Source organism: Rhinoderma darwinii, chromosome 13 (genome assembly GCF_050947455.1).
Source record: "Rhinoderma darwinii isolate aRhiDar2 chromosome 13, aRhiDar2.hap1, whole genome shotgun sequence".
NCBI classification, from domain to species: Eukaryota; Metazoa; Chordata; class Amphibia; order Anura; family Rhinodermatidae; genus Rhinoderma; species Rhinoderma darwinii.
Window position 1 is genome coordinate 45408272 of NC_134699.1, and position 18706 is coordinate 45426977.

The following is an 18706-nucleotide window of genomic DNA, read 5'->3' on the forward strand; positions in this document are numbered from 1 at the left end:
TATAAGGTCTCGATTCGTGGATAACACGTTGGACGTTTAAAAGAATTTTATGGTATCATCAAATATTTTTTTTTTTTATATATAATGAAAAGTTATACAACTTTCCAATATACTTTCTGTATTAATTACTCATAGTTTTTAAGATCTCTTGCTTGATGTCATTTAAAAGAATTTACAGTGTTAAGTCCCAGGGGATTAAAATCAGCAAGGCATGAGCCAATCTGCCCTAAAATGAAAAATATTCCTTCCCGATCCTACGTGGTAATCAGACTGGATCAGAATTCATACAAGGATTCTATACATTTACATCAGCATTCATTTATATAAGCCTCTCTTGAAGACACCAACTGTTTCTGTGAAACCCAACTCTGGTAGTCTCCATTCCACAGATTCACAGTTCTTAAGGCTCTGTCACCAGATTTTGCAACCCCTATCTCGTATTGCAGCGTATTGCAATGTAGATAAGAGTAACGTTTTTTGTTTTTTTTAAAAACGAGCATTTTTGGCCAAGTTATGACCATTTTTATATTTATGCAAATTATACTTTCTAAAGTACAACTGGGCGTGTTTAAAGTTATGTACAAGTGGGCGTGTATTGTGTATGTACATCTTGGCGTTTTTACTTCTTTTACTAGCTGGGCGTTGTGAATAGAAGTGTATGATGCTGATGAATCAGCATCATCCACTTCTCTTCGTTAACACCCAGCTTCTGGCAGTGCACAGACACACAGCGTGTTCTTGAGAGATCACGCTGTGACGTCACTTCCCCAGGTCCTGCATCGTGTCGGACGAGCGAGGACACATCGGCACCAGAGGCTACATTTGATTCTGCAGCAGCATCAGCGTTTGCAGGTAAGTCGATGTAGCTACTTACCTGCAAACGCTGATGCTGCTGCAGAATCAACTGTAGCCTCTGGTGCCGATGTGTCCTCGCTCGTCCGACACGATGCAGGACCTGGGGCAGGAAGTGACGTCACAGCGTGATCTCTCGAGAACACGCTGTGTGTCTGTGCACTGCCAGAAGCTGGGTGTTAACGAAGAGAAGTGGATGATGCTGATTCGTCAGCATCATACACTTCTATTCACAACGCCCAGCTAGTAAAAGAAGTAAAAACGCCCAGATGTACATACACAATACATGCCCACTTGTACATAACTTTAAGCACGCCCAGTTGTACTTTAGAAAGCCTCATTTGCATAAATATAAAAACGGTCATAACTTGGCCAAAAATGCTCGTTTTAAAAAAAAACAAAAAACGTTACTCTTATCTACATTGCAGCGCCGAACTGCTGCAATACGAGATAGGGGTTGCAAAATCTGGTGACAGAGCCTCTTTGAGGTAAAGAAGCCTTCTTATTTCTGGACACCTTTTTTTTTTCTCCAAGCAGAGGGAGTGCCCCCTTGCCTTTTGAGGTAATGTTCAAGTGAACATCTATTTACAGTAAAAAAAAATTTTAGGCCAAATCTATATTTGAACAAATTTATTATGTCCTCCTTGGATGACTCTTAATTCTTTAATCCTTGCTGCTCATGACTAAGATTCTCCATGACCCGTATTAGTTCTGTTGCTCTTCTTTGTGCCTTTTCCAACTCCGGGGCGTCTGTTTTATGAACCGGTACCCAGAACTTGACTGCATATTCTAGGTGAGGCCTCACTAATGCTTTGTAAAGTGATACGATTATAGATGCCTATGTCTGTGAACTTGTTGGCATAGTGGCTCTTGAATACGATCACCCTTCAAATTGACTTAAATCAGTAATTATATAGGCAATGGCAGAATAACGTGTGTACCATTTATAGTTGGTTCTTTTAAAATATGGTATGTGGAGCACAAATGAATATTCCTCCATTCAAACACACACAAATATAATACTTTGTCATGTAGGTTATGGTGGACATCAAGCAATAATGATATGTTCTGTTCCTTTACCTTGTTTGCCGCTTGGCCAGCGTCTCTGGTATCTGATAATTCCTCTGCTCTGTGTTTAATCATTGTGCAGTACATAACAGCAATACGGCACATATCCTGTAGAGGTAATGAGGATTTATTACTAAAGCGAGATAAATAATATGACTGTATGCAATATTCAGAATACCATAACTGTAGAAGTCAATAATGTATTATCATTGAAAATGGAAGAGCATTTTGGGGTATACCCTTTCATTTTCAAAGTGGACTAAAGAACCTGGTCCTCCTCCATGACTGACCCTATTAATAAAATATGATCATGCCTACCAACCAATGTCACCTTCAGGTGCCTAATATACCACATGAGATATTTTGTGTATACACTTAATAGAAAACGCAACAAATCCTATGCTTCATGTGTATTTTACACAGAGCTCTATAAAGAGACGCAGGGAGTCTACCTGCTCCCATCCTCTCCGCTGCCACCAAGCTCCTCATGCTAACGGCGATTATTCCAGGATTGCGACCAGGGTATTCTCTCTGGGAAAGTTTATACCCCGTAAAGGGGTTCTTGGCGAAGCACGAATAATCCCTTAAGGGGGTTTTACACTGGGCAATTATCGAGCAAACAATCATTCATAGAACACTCATTGCCAAATGCTCGTTCATCTGCTGATCGTATAATTTTGAAAAAGTAAAATATTATCGTTGTCAGCAGCACATCTTGGTGTGTAAACAGGGAGACGCGCTGCCGATATAATAATAATGTATGGCGACGAGTGATCGGAGTAACGACCGCTCGTCCCCATCCATAGCTCCGTGTAACAGGAGCAAGCAAGCACCGATCAACGATGTCTTGTTAATCAGCGCTCATTGCACCGGCCAAAATTGTCCGGTGTAATCGGGTCTTTATACTCCACTCCCTGGTCTAGCCTAAATATGTTGGCCTCCATGACAGACTCTTTGCACCATTGAGAAATCAGTAGGATCCACCAAGGTTCTTCCATCACAAACATCATGAGGGTTGCTAAGTAAGAGAACTTATCCCTTTAAAATTTTTATATATAATTTGGTTGAATTGAGGGGGTAAAGCACTGGTAACATGGGTTAAAATTTGTCCAAAGCAACAACAGCATGAAATTTGCATTTTATTTTGTGTCGCTGTGCTCTGCTTCCCTCATATATACTAGGATTTATTGGCTTTTTATTAAATTGGCCATACCCTATGTGTTTGGAGACTCCAGTGTGCACACGAAATAACGAGTGAATAGATCCCTATAGAACATGTCATCTATTAATAGAACATCTTATCAATTTATACTAATATTATCAAACTGTATGTGTTTATTGTGTGTTAGATAAACATATCCCCCCCCCCCCCAGATCTCGTATTCTTTCATTACATCTACACTTCTCACCTCAGTAAACTTCACCATAATCATAAATGCCTCCTCAGGGTCAGGCCAGGCCAGCTGCTGCCATGTGCGTCCAATCTGAGTATAGCATGTGGACAGGTCCACTGTGGAAGCGCTGTGTTTCTGTAACTCCGACAATGGCACCAACTGAAGGGAAAACCACAGTTACCAAACTGATCAAACCTTACAAATTACAAAAAATTCATGTGCATGAAGTGACAGTGGCAAGTGCTACTGTATAACTGATGGCTGCACAAAATCATTGAATGACTACATACTGCCTCAGTGCCACAGATAGGTCAGTAATGAAGGAAACATTGACCACCAATTACATTTAGTATATACCGTACATCCCATTCCAAAAACTAGTTGGGTGCCTCATGTCGGAATTAATGAGCTCTTAATAATTCCATCATTGCAGTAAAGTTGGCCATACACATGAGGCTTTAAGCCAAACAAGCTATTTTTTCCAACTCCAGCATAAATATGCCCACTCCTCTCGTGTGTTTATTTCAGTGGGAAGAGGGGAATAAGCTGGCAGCAGCTTATCTTTTATGGCGACAATGCATCAGCCATGTTGAAAACCAACATTCCCAAACTTTTTTCCGCCTGACACCACCCGTCAGGAGACCCCCATTCACATTGCATCATCAACCAATTCCGACGAAATCAGTGGTTTTGGCCAACTTGACTTTTTAAAGAAGACCTGTCACCTCTCCTGACGTGTCTATTTTAGTAAATACTTGTATTCTCCATGAAATAACAATTCTGGACCATCTTATCTTAGAACTCTTCATTCCTCTATTATTCCTCCAAGAAACGTATGAATAAATTGACAACCATTCTCCTGGTCAAAGGAGAATGTCCCTACACATTCTCACTCTGACACTGTCCAATCAGTACAGACAGACTGTAAGGACACTCCCCTAACTGGTAACACCCAGTTGCAAATTTATTCATACATTTCTAGGAGGAATAACAGAACAACATAAAGTTTGAAGAAAAGATGCTCAAAAGTTATTTCATGGGGAATACAATTATTTATTAAAACAGACATGTCAGATGACATAACAGGTCCTCTATAACACGTCGATAAACTTTACTTCAGAAAGTTACAGATTTTAGGAAAAATAATAAATATTAATAATCGTGGGGGGTTTCTATTTAGTTCTGCCCTTTCCTGAAACATCTCACCAGATCTATGCCCACAGCTCTCTGGACTCTCTCGAGAGCAGTTGAATATGCCTTCTGCAGCCAACTAGGTAAACAGTCAGCAAACCTGCGGTGGAAATCGAACAATGCGAGGGAGCCGTCCCTAAAATAAGAAGAGCATTTCTAAGATATAAGATGTGAAAACAATAAAAGATTCAATTTCAGCCATCAGGTTTTTGAGCTGTTGAGTTATCTTCTGATCTAAGAATCAACTTACACCTGGGAATTAACCTGGTACATCATTGGGCAGTGGCATAGCTATAGAGGGTGCTGTGGTTGCTGTTGCACTCTGACCTTCGTCCCTGAGGGGTTCTATAGACCCTTAGGCAACATAGTTAACTTAAATGTTTTGGGGGCCCTGGTACAGATTTTGCAGGAAATCAACACATTGGGACTATGACATAAGGTAGATCCTGCTCATATTATTACTTTGTAGATGCACTCAGATAGTTTAGCACCTAGCATGATAATAAAGAGCAACGTTGGATGTTACCTTGTTGGAAGGTGGTCTTGGAGTTTGTTAAGGTCACGTAAAGTGAGATAGAGTTGGTACAAGTGTTCAGAGAGCTGATGTCGAGAGCTGTGGTTAGGGGGTGGAAGCTGACACACCAACTGCTCAGAGACCTGACAGAGACATAATATATCATCTCTTTGACACGAGAGAAAGGAATACAATGGAAGAAGATGTAAGAGATTAGAAAGTGGAGAGTGACTAAGTATTTCAAGATACATACCAGCTCCTCCAGTTCCAGGAAAGTCAGGCTGAAAATGTCCACCTTAATAGTGCTAAGGAGACAAAGGTAATGTACAGTGAACAGAAGAAATGTAGACCACATTGATCTAAGTGGAAGCTTCAGACTATGTATAATAGTATATAATGTCATCTACCAGTTATTGTTACAATATAATAGAATACTTGGTTAGAATAATTGTCTTCGCATCAAAACAAGATAAGTAATGCAATTTTTTTTATACATTAATTACATATGGAAACGGCAAAGATAACTCTTTAAAGGGGTTGTTTGCTTTAGACAATCGCTTTTTTACTCTAGAGGATATGCAGATCACAGGGTTTTCTATTGCTGGGAGCCAGTGTTCAAATTTACTGCAGTGCCACCACAGGGCATATGAAGTATTACACAACTCACATTAAAAAAAATGGACTGTCCGTGTAATGACTGGGCATGCTGTGTTCTCCAGAGAAAGAGAGATGCTCTTTGTAGCCATTCTCTGCTATGGCTAATAGTTGAGGATCCTGAATGGGAAACCCTCTTCTAGTAACTTTGAATTCCTTGATAGTATACATGAAAATTGGCATTCTAAACCAGACAACCCCTTTAAACCCATTGGCAGTACTTATTTGCTCTGGACATCAGGTAAGCATCACTCATAGGGTAGTGGCTTAAATATTTTTTAGGTCTCAAAAGTAAATCCAATGTAGGATCAGGAATCCACCACTCATGAATTATGGAGTACAATCTTTCCTTTCTTACTTTCCTTACTTGATAAAATAGTTGTTTAATGTCTTGTGACAACTCTTCAGGTCAATAGTGATATCGGCCACCAGGCTTATCAAAGACTTCAAGTTTTCCTCGTAGCCCTGATGAAGTTATAAATACGGTAAGATTTCCAAAAAGAAGAGAGGAGCGCAAACCAAATAAAAATGCATAAGTGAAGTGCAAAGTGAGAAAAATAAGGGAAATTTGTTTCTCATTGGGACAAACTGGTTTAGTACCCTGAGAGCGGAAAGTCAGCCTTGGTCTTTAATTGTTGACTATATGCTTTTGATGTGTTCAATACTGCCCCATGATGTGCACTTATATTCTCTCTGGAGCCAAATCTTGGTCTGTACCTACTATGCTATAAAGAGACGAAAAACTCATAGACCGAGACTTTGCAATTTATATTATATATAGTGATTACAAGATCATACGTTAGGACCACTCGTTATATATTCCATGCAGGTGTATTATACTTTCATCTTACTCATTGTTTGGCCTTGCAGTTTTTTCCCCACTTATCTATATTTAGTGGATTACATTTCAGTTTGTTATACATAATTTATGCACTCATATGTTGATCTTGCACTTATACTGTATATACTACAATAGTTTGAATCTATCTCTGCACTCTTTTAAACCATTTTAAACCATTTTTTGCCTCTTCAGTTATGTATTGATTCAATTATATTTAAAGAAATTAACTGATGGTGTGTGTGTGTGTGTGTGTGTGTTTTGTGTTTGTATGTATACACACACACACACACACACATATTCCTTTGAGGCTTGCGCCAACCGTGAGATTTTTTTCCTGCTAATTTTCCTGCTCCATTTTGCGTCGTTTTATATATATATATATATATATATATATATATATAAAAACAAAAATAGAAAAGCAGCAGCACTCACAGGTGTATGGGTGCCAAGCAAGTAGTACCGATCCACAGACTTAGGCCGGATTCACACGAGCGTGTGCGTTTTGTGCTCGCAAAAATCGCGGCGTTTTGCACGCGCAAAAGCTCCATCACAGCTCCGTGTGTCCGCAGCATATGATGCGCGGCTGCGTGATTTTCGCGCAGCCGCCATCATTATGACACTCTGTTTGTATGTTTGTAAACAGAAAAGCACGTGGTGCTTTTCTGTTTTCATTCATAGTTTTGACTACTGTAGCGCGCATCACCGGTGTCGGTTTGTGTCTGCTCAGGGTCCCGTTCTGACGGAAACCCCGACGGAACGTCAGAACGGAACCCCAACGCAGATGTGAACGAAGCCTTACCCCATCCTTTTTTTTTCTCCCTATTACTTTATGCAGTATATCAAGGAGGCACAGTACATATTGTACTGTGTTATAAGGAAATATCTGAGATTTTTTTTTGTTCTTTTGCCCAAGAAAAATAGAAGCCTATGAGAGTTTATTTTGGGTAATAGCTGAAATAACAATCCCCCAATATATTATCAGAACTGCTTTTATTATCAGTGGGAGGTTTTTGATAATACATCAAGCAAATGGTTGAATTAATCAGACATCCCTATCAGCAGACTGCAGACAGTCATCTGCATTTGCGGGCCGTGCTCCCATTATAAAGTATGGGAGCACGGTCCGTAAAATAAAAAAAATAGGACATGTCCTAATTTTAACGGAAACCTTCTAAGGCCTGGACACCTTCCCGTAAATACACGGGATGGTGTTAGTCGGCCATAGAAATGAATGGGTCCGTAATTACAGATAAATTCAACGGTCGTCTGCATGGGGCCTTCGCGACTATGCTATTGATTCAATCAAAAAACTGAAACCTTTACGGAATGGAGAGAAACGTAAACGTCAATTGTAATGCTAACGGAAAGCTATGGTTTCCGTTTGGTTTCCGTTCGTGGGCGTTCCCGACGGAAAGGTCTGAAGGAACCCACGAATGGAACCCCGACGCAGATGTGAACGAAGCCTAAAGCTGAGCACTCGAACTTTCTTACAGCCCTGCATGTTATTATCCGAATGTGTTTTCTGCTGAAGGAGGTGATTTCAGTAATACAATTATATAACCCCTTCGCGCTCAGCGACGTACTATTCATTGAGCTGTAAGCCTGCTATTTCTGACAGCAGGCTATCACAGCTCAGTGTGCAGGGACCAATCGTAGTGGTCCCACCTTCGCGATCGCTGCTATTGGTTAGTTAGTGATGACCGACCAATAGCAGCGATCGTGTACGTAATTTCCTGCTCTGACCTCAGATCCTGCCGCACCCGCTCTCTGTTGGAGTTAGTTAGTCGAAGAGAGCGGTTGTGAAGTGAGTCAGAGCAAAGCAGTTAAAAAATAACAAATATATAATTTATGTTTTTGCTTTTACCAACTTGTATCCACTTCCCACTCCTGACCTTGTGTTCCCCTTATGTTACTCTTGTCACCCACGTTTTTGGTCAGTGATCTCTATCACTGACCACTTTTGAGTCTTCAGTGCCACATTTCCCTGGTCCCTGAGGATTATTTTTATTTATTTTTTATTCATAAAATATAATAAAAACAAAAAGTCTGTTTAGAAAGTCAGCAGATAGTTTAGTATTAGGGTTAGTTAGTGTCAGGGAACCGTCAGGTATTGTATCAGGGAATTTAGCATTAGGAATCAGTCACAGTTAGTTAGGTTTAGCGTCAGGAATCCGTCACCGTAGTTAGGTTTAGCGTCAGGGAAGTTCACATAAAATCAGTTGTTAGCGCCAGGAAAGCTCTGAATAATCTAGATAGGTTTAGTATCAGGCACCCGTCACCGTAGTTAGGTTTAGCGTCAGGAAAGCTCGGAATAATCTAGGTAGCTTTAGTGTCAGGGAATAGTCACCGTAGTTAGGTTTAGTGTCAGGGAAGTTCACATAAAATCTAGTTCGATTTAGTGTTAGGAACCCTTGCGCTAGTTAGGTTTAGTGTCAGGGAAGTCCACTCGTTCTATAAAAACAAAAAATAAATAAAAAATCTAAACATATATATATATATATATAAAAGTTTCGATATTTTGTTATCTGCAGCATCTCAGCTGGTATTAGGATTTGTTAGTCTCAGGGAATCGTTCTATAAAAACAAAAAAAAGTTTTATCTAGCAGTCTATTGCTTCTACTAGTGCTAATAAAAGTACTAATAAAAGTACTGTTCAAGAGAACGCATTTTGCAATTCAGCCCAATTCAAATACGTGCTGTGAAAAAACTATGGGGTCAAACTGGTAACAACAACCATAAATGAATTCCTTGAGAGGTGTAGTTTCCAAAATGGGGTTTACTACTGTTTTGGCACCTCAACACCTCTTCAAACCACATACTCCCCTTGTATATAGTGCCACATACTCCCCCTTATATAGTGCCACGTATTTCCCCTGTAGATAGCCCCCACCCCCGACAATACTCTGTCCGGGGATTCTGGTGCTACAAGAGGAGCCCCTGATTTCATTGTCCATATATGGACAGTGGCTCCCTCTATGAGCGGAATCCCCAGCCAGGCATCGGCAATGCTCTGGCCAGTGATTCAGCTGCAGGAGGTGCCCCTGACATCACTACCCTTATAATGGCCAGTGAAGTCATGGGCTACTCCTGGAGCGCCGGAATCTCCGGCCAAAGCGCTGCTGACGCTCTGGCTGGGAATTCTGCTCATAGAGAGTACCTTGACTTCACTGTCCACATAAAGACAGTGACGTCAGTGGCACCTCCTGCAGTTAAATGCCCAACCAGGGAGTTGGCAATGCTTTGGCCGGGGATTTCTCTCCAGAAGGAGTGAATGACAGAGTATATTATTCAATTGTATCTGCATCCTGAGGACGCAGATACTTTTGAATCTAGCAGTTGCCGGGACAAGTCCCGGGACAGTAATTTGCCGGGACTGTTTCTGTAAATTCGGGACAGTCCCGGCAAATTCGGGACAGTTGGCAAGTATGCACATGTATCCCCTATCCTGTGGATAGGGGATACATGTGTTTTGTGGGACAACCCCTTTAATGGCAGAGTGGGGAGACACCTCCCTGCTCTGCCGTAGTGCTCAATAGTATCTACGCCCTAAGGACTGTGGCATCGCTACTGCAGTATCAGCCATAGCGGCTACTAGCAGCGCCGCCAGGCATAGGGGGCTGTGATGGTGGGTGGCACGGGCTCCATTATGCCGCGGGCCCCATAGCAGCCGCTATGGCTGCTACAAAGGTAGTTACACCACTGGTCATCAGCCGTAAGCGTATTTGGCAAACAGATATGTTAAGTCTAAGGAGAGAGGGGAAATACCAGCGAAATACACCTACAAAGTTTTAGAATTTATGTCCAGCTTTAGTGCACATCTATGGTACCTGTATCATTGGTTGTAGATGCTGTCTCTTCAGATCAAACCACTCTCGTGTTCCAGTCTGTATTAAAGAACAAATAAAATTGCTTAACACTTTATAAATTAGGGTTTTCCTACCATTAAAGGAGTTGTCTTATCTCATTGGCTGTACATTATCCCCCTTCAGCAGCCACTATAGGGGAGGTGTAGGATTACACGCGCCATTCAAATAGCTGTCTGTCCATGCAATGCATGGACGGATAGAGTCCACCACAGTGAGTGCTGATTCTTATTAGGGGCACTCTGCTCTGGCCCATATAGCAGAGTTCAGAGTGGGGGACAACCCTTTATGATTTCCATACGACCTAACAGGTAGAATAAGTGGTACGTGGGTCTGTTCTTGCAAACATTCAGGCAGAATAGCGATCAGTCAAGAAAACGCGTTTGACATTATTGACCAACAGTTATCTGAAGTCTATGTCCGGTTAAAGACTGATAAAGAGCTTGGGGAGAGACAAGAAGGGATCAATGACAGTTTAAACAATGGTCATTGTATATTTGACGCCGACAGGTCCCTGTGTTTTTCTCCCAACAAAGAATCCTAGTCTATTTTCCTTTCCATAAATTTGGTTCTGGCTACAATGGTGACAGGGTTTTTACCTTGATGGCCTCAATAACTCTGTCTTGTAAAGTGGGAGTAGAGGAGCACAGCTCTCTGAATGCCTTGGTCTTACACATTTGTATCAGAACTCTGTATTTGGAAGAATTATGGTGAGTATACAATGCTTGAAAATAGGAAAAACAGACATACACTGTAGTACTCAACTATGGATCTGCACCAAGTTACAGTATAAATTAAATCAGATAAGAAACAATAAGTATCATGTAAAGAAGTATTATATACCCATATATTACCCTGACAGGAAAACACACAAGTAAGGCTTCATTCACATCTGCGTCAGGGCTCCGTTCAGGGGTTCCGTCTGAGCTTTCCGTCAGGGGAACCCATGAACGGAACCCTGACTGAGATGCACGGAAACCATATGGTTTTTTGTCTCCGTTGTGCAGGGGTTCCGTCGTTTTGATGGAATGAATAGCATAGTCGACTAGTTGCCTGCATTTGACCTCTCTCTAGCTTTCCTATACGTTTTTTACAGTGCAGAGGACAAATTTGCATCTCATAATCAAGATTAGGCCTTACAAGGAATTTAAAAGGGGCAATACCATATTTAAATAATAGGTTTTTAATCTCTCACGCACCCTAAAATGATATTTGTTTCTTTGCAGCTGCTGCTTGGCATTGAGTACTGCTGCTTATCTTTCTGGTATCCAGTATACCCAAAATATATTCTTGCTTTGCTTTATAACCTAATGTTTACGCAGCCACACTATAACTGTGGCCAAGTTACTATAGAGTGCAAAGCAAGCAAAGATTAATAGATAAAGTATTCCACAAAAACATTTGGTTTTACACTGCTCTGTACGTTTATCTAATGTGTAAGGGGTGAACCTACACTTTAGGTATAAATCACTGACCTGAGAAGACCCTGCAATCGTTCTGTGGACCGAGATTCTGTCAGTGGGAAGACAATGCGATACCTTTGTAGAAGGGACACTCCATACTGCAATAAAGCATCAAATGATTCTGACAGCTCATTTTTCTGCAGGTTGGGAAAAAAGCAAAGATGAGACTAAATTAATATAGGAATGCGTGGTGCGCCTACATGCAACTGCACCTAAAGTACAAACAACAGTGCAATAAATAAAGCTTAAACAGTTATGGTGGCTATACTAAAAATTAGGCAGGCAACACAAGCAACTCAATTATCATAACCCACCTGTAGTGATTAGTATACTTAGTAACAGATTTCCACTTTTTGCTTTACTACAGACGAAGGCGGAAGCCGAAACGCGCGACGGGCAGGTCGCCATCTTTGAGATACAGCAACATGGGTCAGTAGTCCACCATTTATTCCAGGTCGTTCATTGTTTGCACTTAGCACTTTATAAATAGTATATGGAGTATAATGGAATAGTGGCAGGGGGGTTTCTATTGGATTTCCTGTGGAGGCTGGTAATAGTGTAGTTCTCAACATCTCAACAACTAGACATTTAAATGGTCAAACATTTACTTAGCACTATGCACTTTTTCACGATATTGTATACCAACGTATATGTGGACATATGATTGTTATGTGAACCCTCTCACGATAATTGTCTCATTTTTTTGGCGGTCCTTTTCTGTCATCTGTGGTGATTCGTTTTTAAACAGGTTATGTACTGATTTTTTAGAATTTGTAAAATAAAATCTACGTTTTATCTTTTGACTTATAGACTCCATGTTCTCTTTTTTGGTGTAATATATATAAGGAGCACAGTCGTGTTACATGGGGAAATGACTATGCAAAATGACACATGTATATACCCTGTGGATAGGTTCTATAGAAATAAAGAAGAGAAGCTCTAAACAATGTCCTTCCGCCCCATCATCAACCTCCTCCTAGATCAGGGGTCTTAAACTCGGCCGGGTAAATGGGCCGCACATAGACAAAAATTGAAGTTGACGGGCCGCATTACTTTCAAATTTGATACAATACAAAATTATTGTTAATCAAATAGTTAGTTGAACTTCTATAAGAATACTACATTACCATAATAATACCGTGTCGCTGCAGAATTTACTTTGTCCGTTAACATCGGACAATATCTGCATTTGTCTGTGAGTTCCAAATTAATTAATGTTCCCTCACTGGTGGTTTTGAGAGAGGCCGGCCGGAGAGAGAGAGACCATGACATGCAGCATCGGTGTTCATAACAGTCCCTTCCCTGGGGGGGGGGGGGGGCAGATGCATCTTTATTTATAATGAAATGAGAGTAGGCATTACCCTCATACTTGCACACATATACATTCTACATATGGTAACATACAGAAACCAAAACTCATCTCAGTATGTATTTGCGGCCAAAAGGAAATACAATGTCATGAAGTCTTGTCACGTCAGCCTTTGTCATATGCCAGAAGTCTTAAAATAGAATACCCATCCTCCTCTGTAGGCAATTTTAGAGTTACAACCTTCCATAGCAATAAATATTAAGACATTTTAGGTTCACACATATAAAAATATTTAAATATCTTCGACATACCGCTAGGTTTAAACTTACCGGAAATATGCAAGTTTACTCCACGTGCTTATTTTAACAATCCAGTTTTCCAGTTAAGGCTGTGTTCACATCACCGTTGCCCTTCCTTTGAGGGGTTTCGTCTGAGGTTTCCGTCGGGTTAACCCCTCAATGGAAAGGCGAATGGAAACCTAAGCTTTCATTTACATCACCATTGATATCAATGGTGACGGAAAAGTTGCTACAGGTTTCCGTTTGTCACCGTCGTTTTTGATGGAATCAATAGCGCAGTCAATGGAAAGGTTTCCATTTGCCTTTCCGTTTAGGGGTTAACCCGACGGAAACCTCCGACAGAATCCCTCAACAGAAGGGCAACGGTGATGTGAACAAGCCCTTAAAGAGACTTTTCATGAGTTTATCAATTCCCTATTTCCTAACTAATCTAATAGGCGCTATCATGCTGATAACTACAATGTGATTTGTTTTAAAAACGTTTATTATTTGCAAAGTTACGAGCATTTTTCTAAATATGCTAATGTAGCTCTAATAGCCAAATAGGAGGTGACTCTTTCTTGTCACTCTGGGCGGTGTAATGTTTTCTGTATGACGCTGTCCAATCAGCATACAGCTTCTCCCCCTTCCCTGCCCAGCAACACAGCCTGACCATATAGTATACAGCTTCCATTCCCGACTGTGTATTCAACTGGCGATATCTCCGATTGTGTCACCGCTAGAACTGCGATCCTTGTATCAAAGATTAGAATCTCCTATTTCATATGGCACCAGAACCGCTGTTATAGATGGTCCGCAGTGATCCCCCTTCCCACCAGCTTTAGTTTCACACTGTGTGAAGCAGCTTCATGCTGATTGGACAGTGTCAGAGGCTGTGAGGTAGCTCCACCTCAGGAGAATCGCTGCTGTTACCTCCCAGTTGTCTAATAAAAACTCATTTACATATTTAGAAAAATACTCATAACTTTGCAAATAATAAAAAAATTTTTTTAAACAAATCACACGAGTTATCAGCAGCCAAGCACCTTTTAGAGTCTCTTTAAGTGTCGCTAAATGCAGCCTGGCTGCTCAGTTGAATTTCAAGATTTTTAGATAATGCCACAGTGCCCTCTGTACATAATGCCACAGTGCCCTCTGTAGATAATGCCACAGTGCCCTCTGTAGATAATGCCACAGTGCCCTCTGTACATAATGCCACAGTGCCCTCTGTAGATAATGCCACAGTGCCCTCTGTAGATAATGCCACAGTGCCCTCTGTAGATAATGCCACAATGCCCTCTGTAGATAATGCCACAGTGCCCTCTGTTGATAGTGCCACAATGCCCTCTGTAGATACTGCCACAGTGCCCTCTGTAGATAGTGCCACACCCACCCACATGTAGATAGTGCCACACACCCCTTTGCAGATGCATGCGGCCACAAAGGCTGATATCTGCGGCCTGCAGGACACCGAAGCTCCCTCGGGAGAGGAGAGAGCAGGCCGAAGGAGGAGTATTATATATTAAATATTATAGTTTTATATTTTGGGCCGTTACGGATTCGGTGATACCAAATATGTGTACTTTTTTTTAACATTTTTTTTCCTATAATAAAAGACATAGTAAAAAAGGCAGTTTTTTTTATTTTTTTTAAATTGAAACTTATTTTTACACTTTTATTCAACATTTTTGTAACTTTTTTTTTCCCCACTAGGGGACTTGAAGTCCTGCACATTTGATGTTTACCCTAATACATTGCACTACCCACGTAATGCAATGTACTAGAGTTGTAAGTTATTCACTGACAGCAAGCCTATTAGGCCCCGCCACCAGGCGGGCCTAATGGGCTTCCGTATGTGGCAGACCAGGAGGCCATTGTCAGGCCTCCGGTTGCCAGAGCAAAGATCGGCACCCTCGCGATCACATAGATGCGAGGTGATGCGAGAAGGGGTTAATGGCAGGGATCGGAGCTAGCTTAATTCGCTGCCATTACAGCAGGGTGTCAGCGACAGAGCCTGCGACATCTTCTTTCTGCGGTCGGAAGCCTTTTTTTGCCCCGCCTCCGGACAGGACCTAACAGGCTTCCGTACTTGGCAGACAGGAGGCTATTGTTAGGCCTCCGGTCTGCCAAAGCAGCCATCAGAACCCTGCGATAGCATCGCGGGGTGACGATCTGCTAGTGAACCCCATGAATGCAGTGCTCGCTTTTGAGCGCTTCATTTAAGGGGTTAATCAGCCGGATATACAGCTGACACTCGCTGGTGATGGTGTGGACTCAGCTTCTGTACGTTGTGTACCTATATGTTGTGTTGCGTTAAAGGGGTTGTCCACAACCGGACAACTGATGATAGGTCATCAGTATATGATCGGTGCGGGTTAGACACACAAATAGTAAGTCTATGAGCCCGTTCTCCGATACATTGACTTTCCGGAAAAAGCCGAACAGAAACAAAGTGGCTGAGCGCTCACATGAGCGCTTCTGCCACTTTGTTTAAGTGATTGGAGGGGGTCTCAGTGCTCGGACCGCCACCAATCAAAACTTCTGACATGTCACTATGACATGTCAGAAGTTTGTTGAACGTTTAGTTACCCTTTAATGACAGCGATGTAATAGTATGTCAGATGTCATTATGGGGTTAAACCTATTTTGCTTTTTGATTATTTACTTTCTCCTTATTCCGTCCCTTTTTCTCTATTACCCCTAATTCCCTGCCCTTCCTTTTATTTCTCCCCTTCGTACCTTTCTCATCTTTTCATTACCAGAATGGTAAAAAGAATACTAAGAATACTATTTAACTAACTAATACGTAGACCCAAATTTGAATCAGTGAATGATTATTGTTATTTACACCTAGATACAGGAATAACTATTTTGATACCTTGCTGGGTGAGCTGGAGAAAAAGAGTCTGCAAGGGCGCTGCTGCACACGGATGAGACCGAAGTGAAAACTTCGGAATGATGATAATAATATTCGATGAAAATATTCAATGATATTCAATGATAATTGAAGGTAATAAATAATAAAATTTAATGGTAATATGACTACGCGTTTCAATGCCGTACCGGCATCTTCATCAGGTCATGAAAAAAGAACACAGACATCTCAGTTTAAATAGAATCTCAAAGTTCGAAAAAACCCGCCAATGTGAACAAGGGCAGGGCGTTCAAGTGACGTCAGAGTTCAGAGGTTAAAAAATGACAGATAACGATGACCGGCACATAAAAAATGATCAAAAAATAAAATGTTAAACAAGGAAAGATAAAGTCCATGTGCTGGGAAACAATATAGGAACAATGAAACAAATGGTACAGAATGAATCGCAGGGGATGCAGAACAAAAACAAAACAAAACAAAATAAGGGGTAATCCGTGAAATAAACGGATAAATAGGTGATGGTGTCAATATAAGATATAAAACAATTATAAACAGTATAAGAACATAATAAAATATGTAAAATAAATAAACAACAAAGTCAGAAAGACAAATGGACATTAATCCTTACACATTCAAAAGAATGGAGTCGGCACTTGCCGTTAAAACATTAATAAATAGCGGCTCAACGAATGTAGAGAGAAGCGATGACATATGTATAAATTTAGAATGCCAAAATATAAATGTGAGCATTGGTGAGAGAATAGGGGTATCAATACTGCATATGAATAATTTATATGAAAAATGTGAACAGTTGAAACTGGTAAGGTATAATAATAAGCTATAAAGCCGATATTTGAGCCGGCAGCCGGTAAATGCCGGTAAAACAGAAATAGCGGCTCAACGAATGTAGAAAAAAGGGATGTCAATTGTATAAATTTAGAATACAAAAACATAAATGTGAGCCTTACTTAGAGAATAGTACCCCTATTCTCTAAGTAAGGCTCACATTTATGTTTTTGTATTCTAAATTTATACAATTGACATCCCTTTTTTCTACATTCGTTGAGCCGCTATTTCTGTTTTACCGGCATTTACCGGCTGCCGGCTCAAATATCGGCTTTATAGCTTATTATTATACCTTACCAGTTTCAACTGTTCACATTTTTCATATAAATTATTCATATGCAGTATTGATACCCCTATTCTCTCACCAATGCTCACATTTATATTTTGGCATTCTAAATTTATACATATGTCATCGCTTCTCTCTACATTCGTTGAGCCGCTATTTATTAATGTTTTAACGGCAAGTGCCGACTCCATTCTTTTGAATGTGTAAGGATTAATGTCCATTTGTCTTTCTGACTTTGTTGTTTATTTATTTTACATATTTTATTATGTTCTTATACTGTTTATAATTGTTTTATATCTTATATTGACACCATCACCTATTTATCCGTTTATTTCACGGATTACCCCTTATTTTGTTTTGTTTTGTTTTTGTTCTGCATCCCCTGCGATTCATTCTGTACCATTTGTTTCATTGTTCCTATATTGTTTCCCAGCACATGGACTTTATCTTTCCTTGTTTAACATTTTATTTTTTGATCATTTTTTATGTGCCGGTCATCGTTATCTGTCATTTTTTAACCTCTGAACTCTGACGTCACTTGAACGCCCTGCCCTTGTTCACATTGGCGGGTTTTTTCGAACTTTGAGATTCTATTTAAACTGAGATGTCTGTGTTCTTTTTTCATGACCTGATGAAGATGCCGGTACGGCATTGAAACGCGTAGTCATATTACCATTAAATTTTATTATTTATTACCTTCAATTATCATTGAATATCATTGAATATTTTCATCGAATATTATTATCATCATTCCGAAGTTTTCACTTCGGTCTCATCCGTGTGCAGCAGCGCCCTTGCAGACTCTTTTTCTCCAGCTCACCCAGCATAGTATCTGCGGTCGTTCATCTTGAATCACCGGCCTCGAGTCCTGGCAGCAGCAGCACCTTTCTCTCCATCGCTCGATTTTCATTGCTTCAAGGTAAGCATCACTCTTCTCAAATTATCCATTCCCACTTGGGTAATCTGCACCATGTGGCGCCGTGTTTCGCTTTCTCTCACTATTTTGATACCTTGTTACTCTTGTTAAAAAAAAGAAATTTGTGAAAACATTTTGAAGAAAAGAAAAAGAGAGAGATGTGACCGGTGTATACATCCAGGTCATCACATCCGGCTCTCATTTGGCAATTCTGTGGGATTTACTGATTTAATATCTGAGCAGCACAAAAGGAAAGCGGTACTGCGGGGAGCATTGAGAACTGCTCGGGTTAAAGCGGTTGGAGACTTAATATAAAAAAATCTGAAAAATAAACTGTAAATTATACTTCTTACATC

At 40.5% G+C, this 18706-nt stretch overlaps 1 protein-coding gene across 2 annotated transcripts in view; it reads right to left on the bottom strand.

The window, feature by feature from the left end:
• The window catches only part of UNC13D (unc-13 homolog D), a 114043-nt gene that overhangs the window by 10603 nt on the left and 84734 nt on the right, over positions 1-18706 (bottom strand). For both annotated transcript variants that reach the window (XM_075846585.1, XM_075846584.1), the window contains exons 15-23: positions 11853-11977; positions 10977-11067; positions 10342-10398; positions 6041-6138; positions 5273-5324; positions 5032-5162; positions 4521-4641; positions 3330-3473; positions 1933-2028 (exon numbers count right to left, since the gene is read on the bottom strand). In XM_075846585.1, the coding sequence (XP_075702700.1) occupies positions 1933-2028; positions 3330-3473; positions 4521-4641; positions 5032-5162; positions 5273-5324; positions 6041-6138; positions 10342-10398; positions 10977-11067; positions 11853-11977 (915 nt within the window). The remainder of the gene's footprint in view (positions 1-1932; positions 2029-3329; positions 3474-4520; positions 4642-5031; positions 5163-5272; positions 5325-6040; positions 6139-10341; positions 10399-10976; positions 11068-11852; positions 11978-18706) is intronic.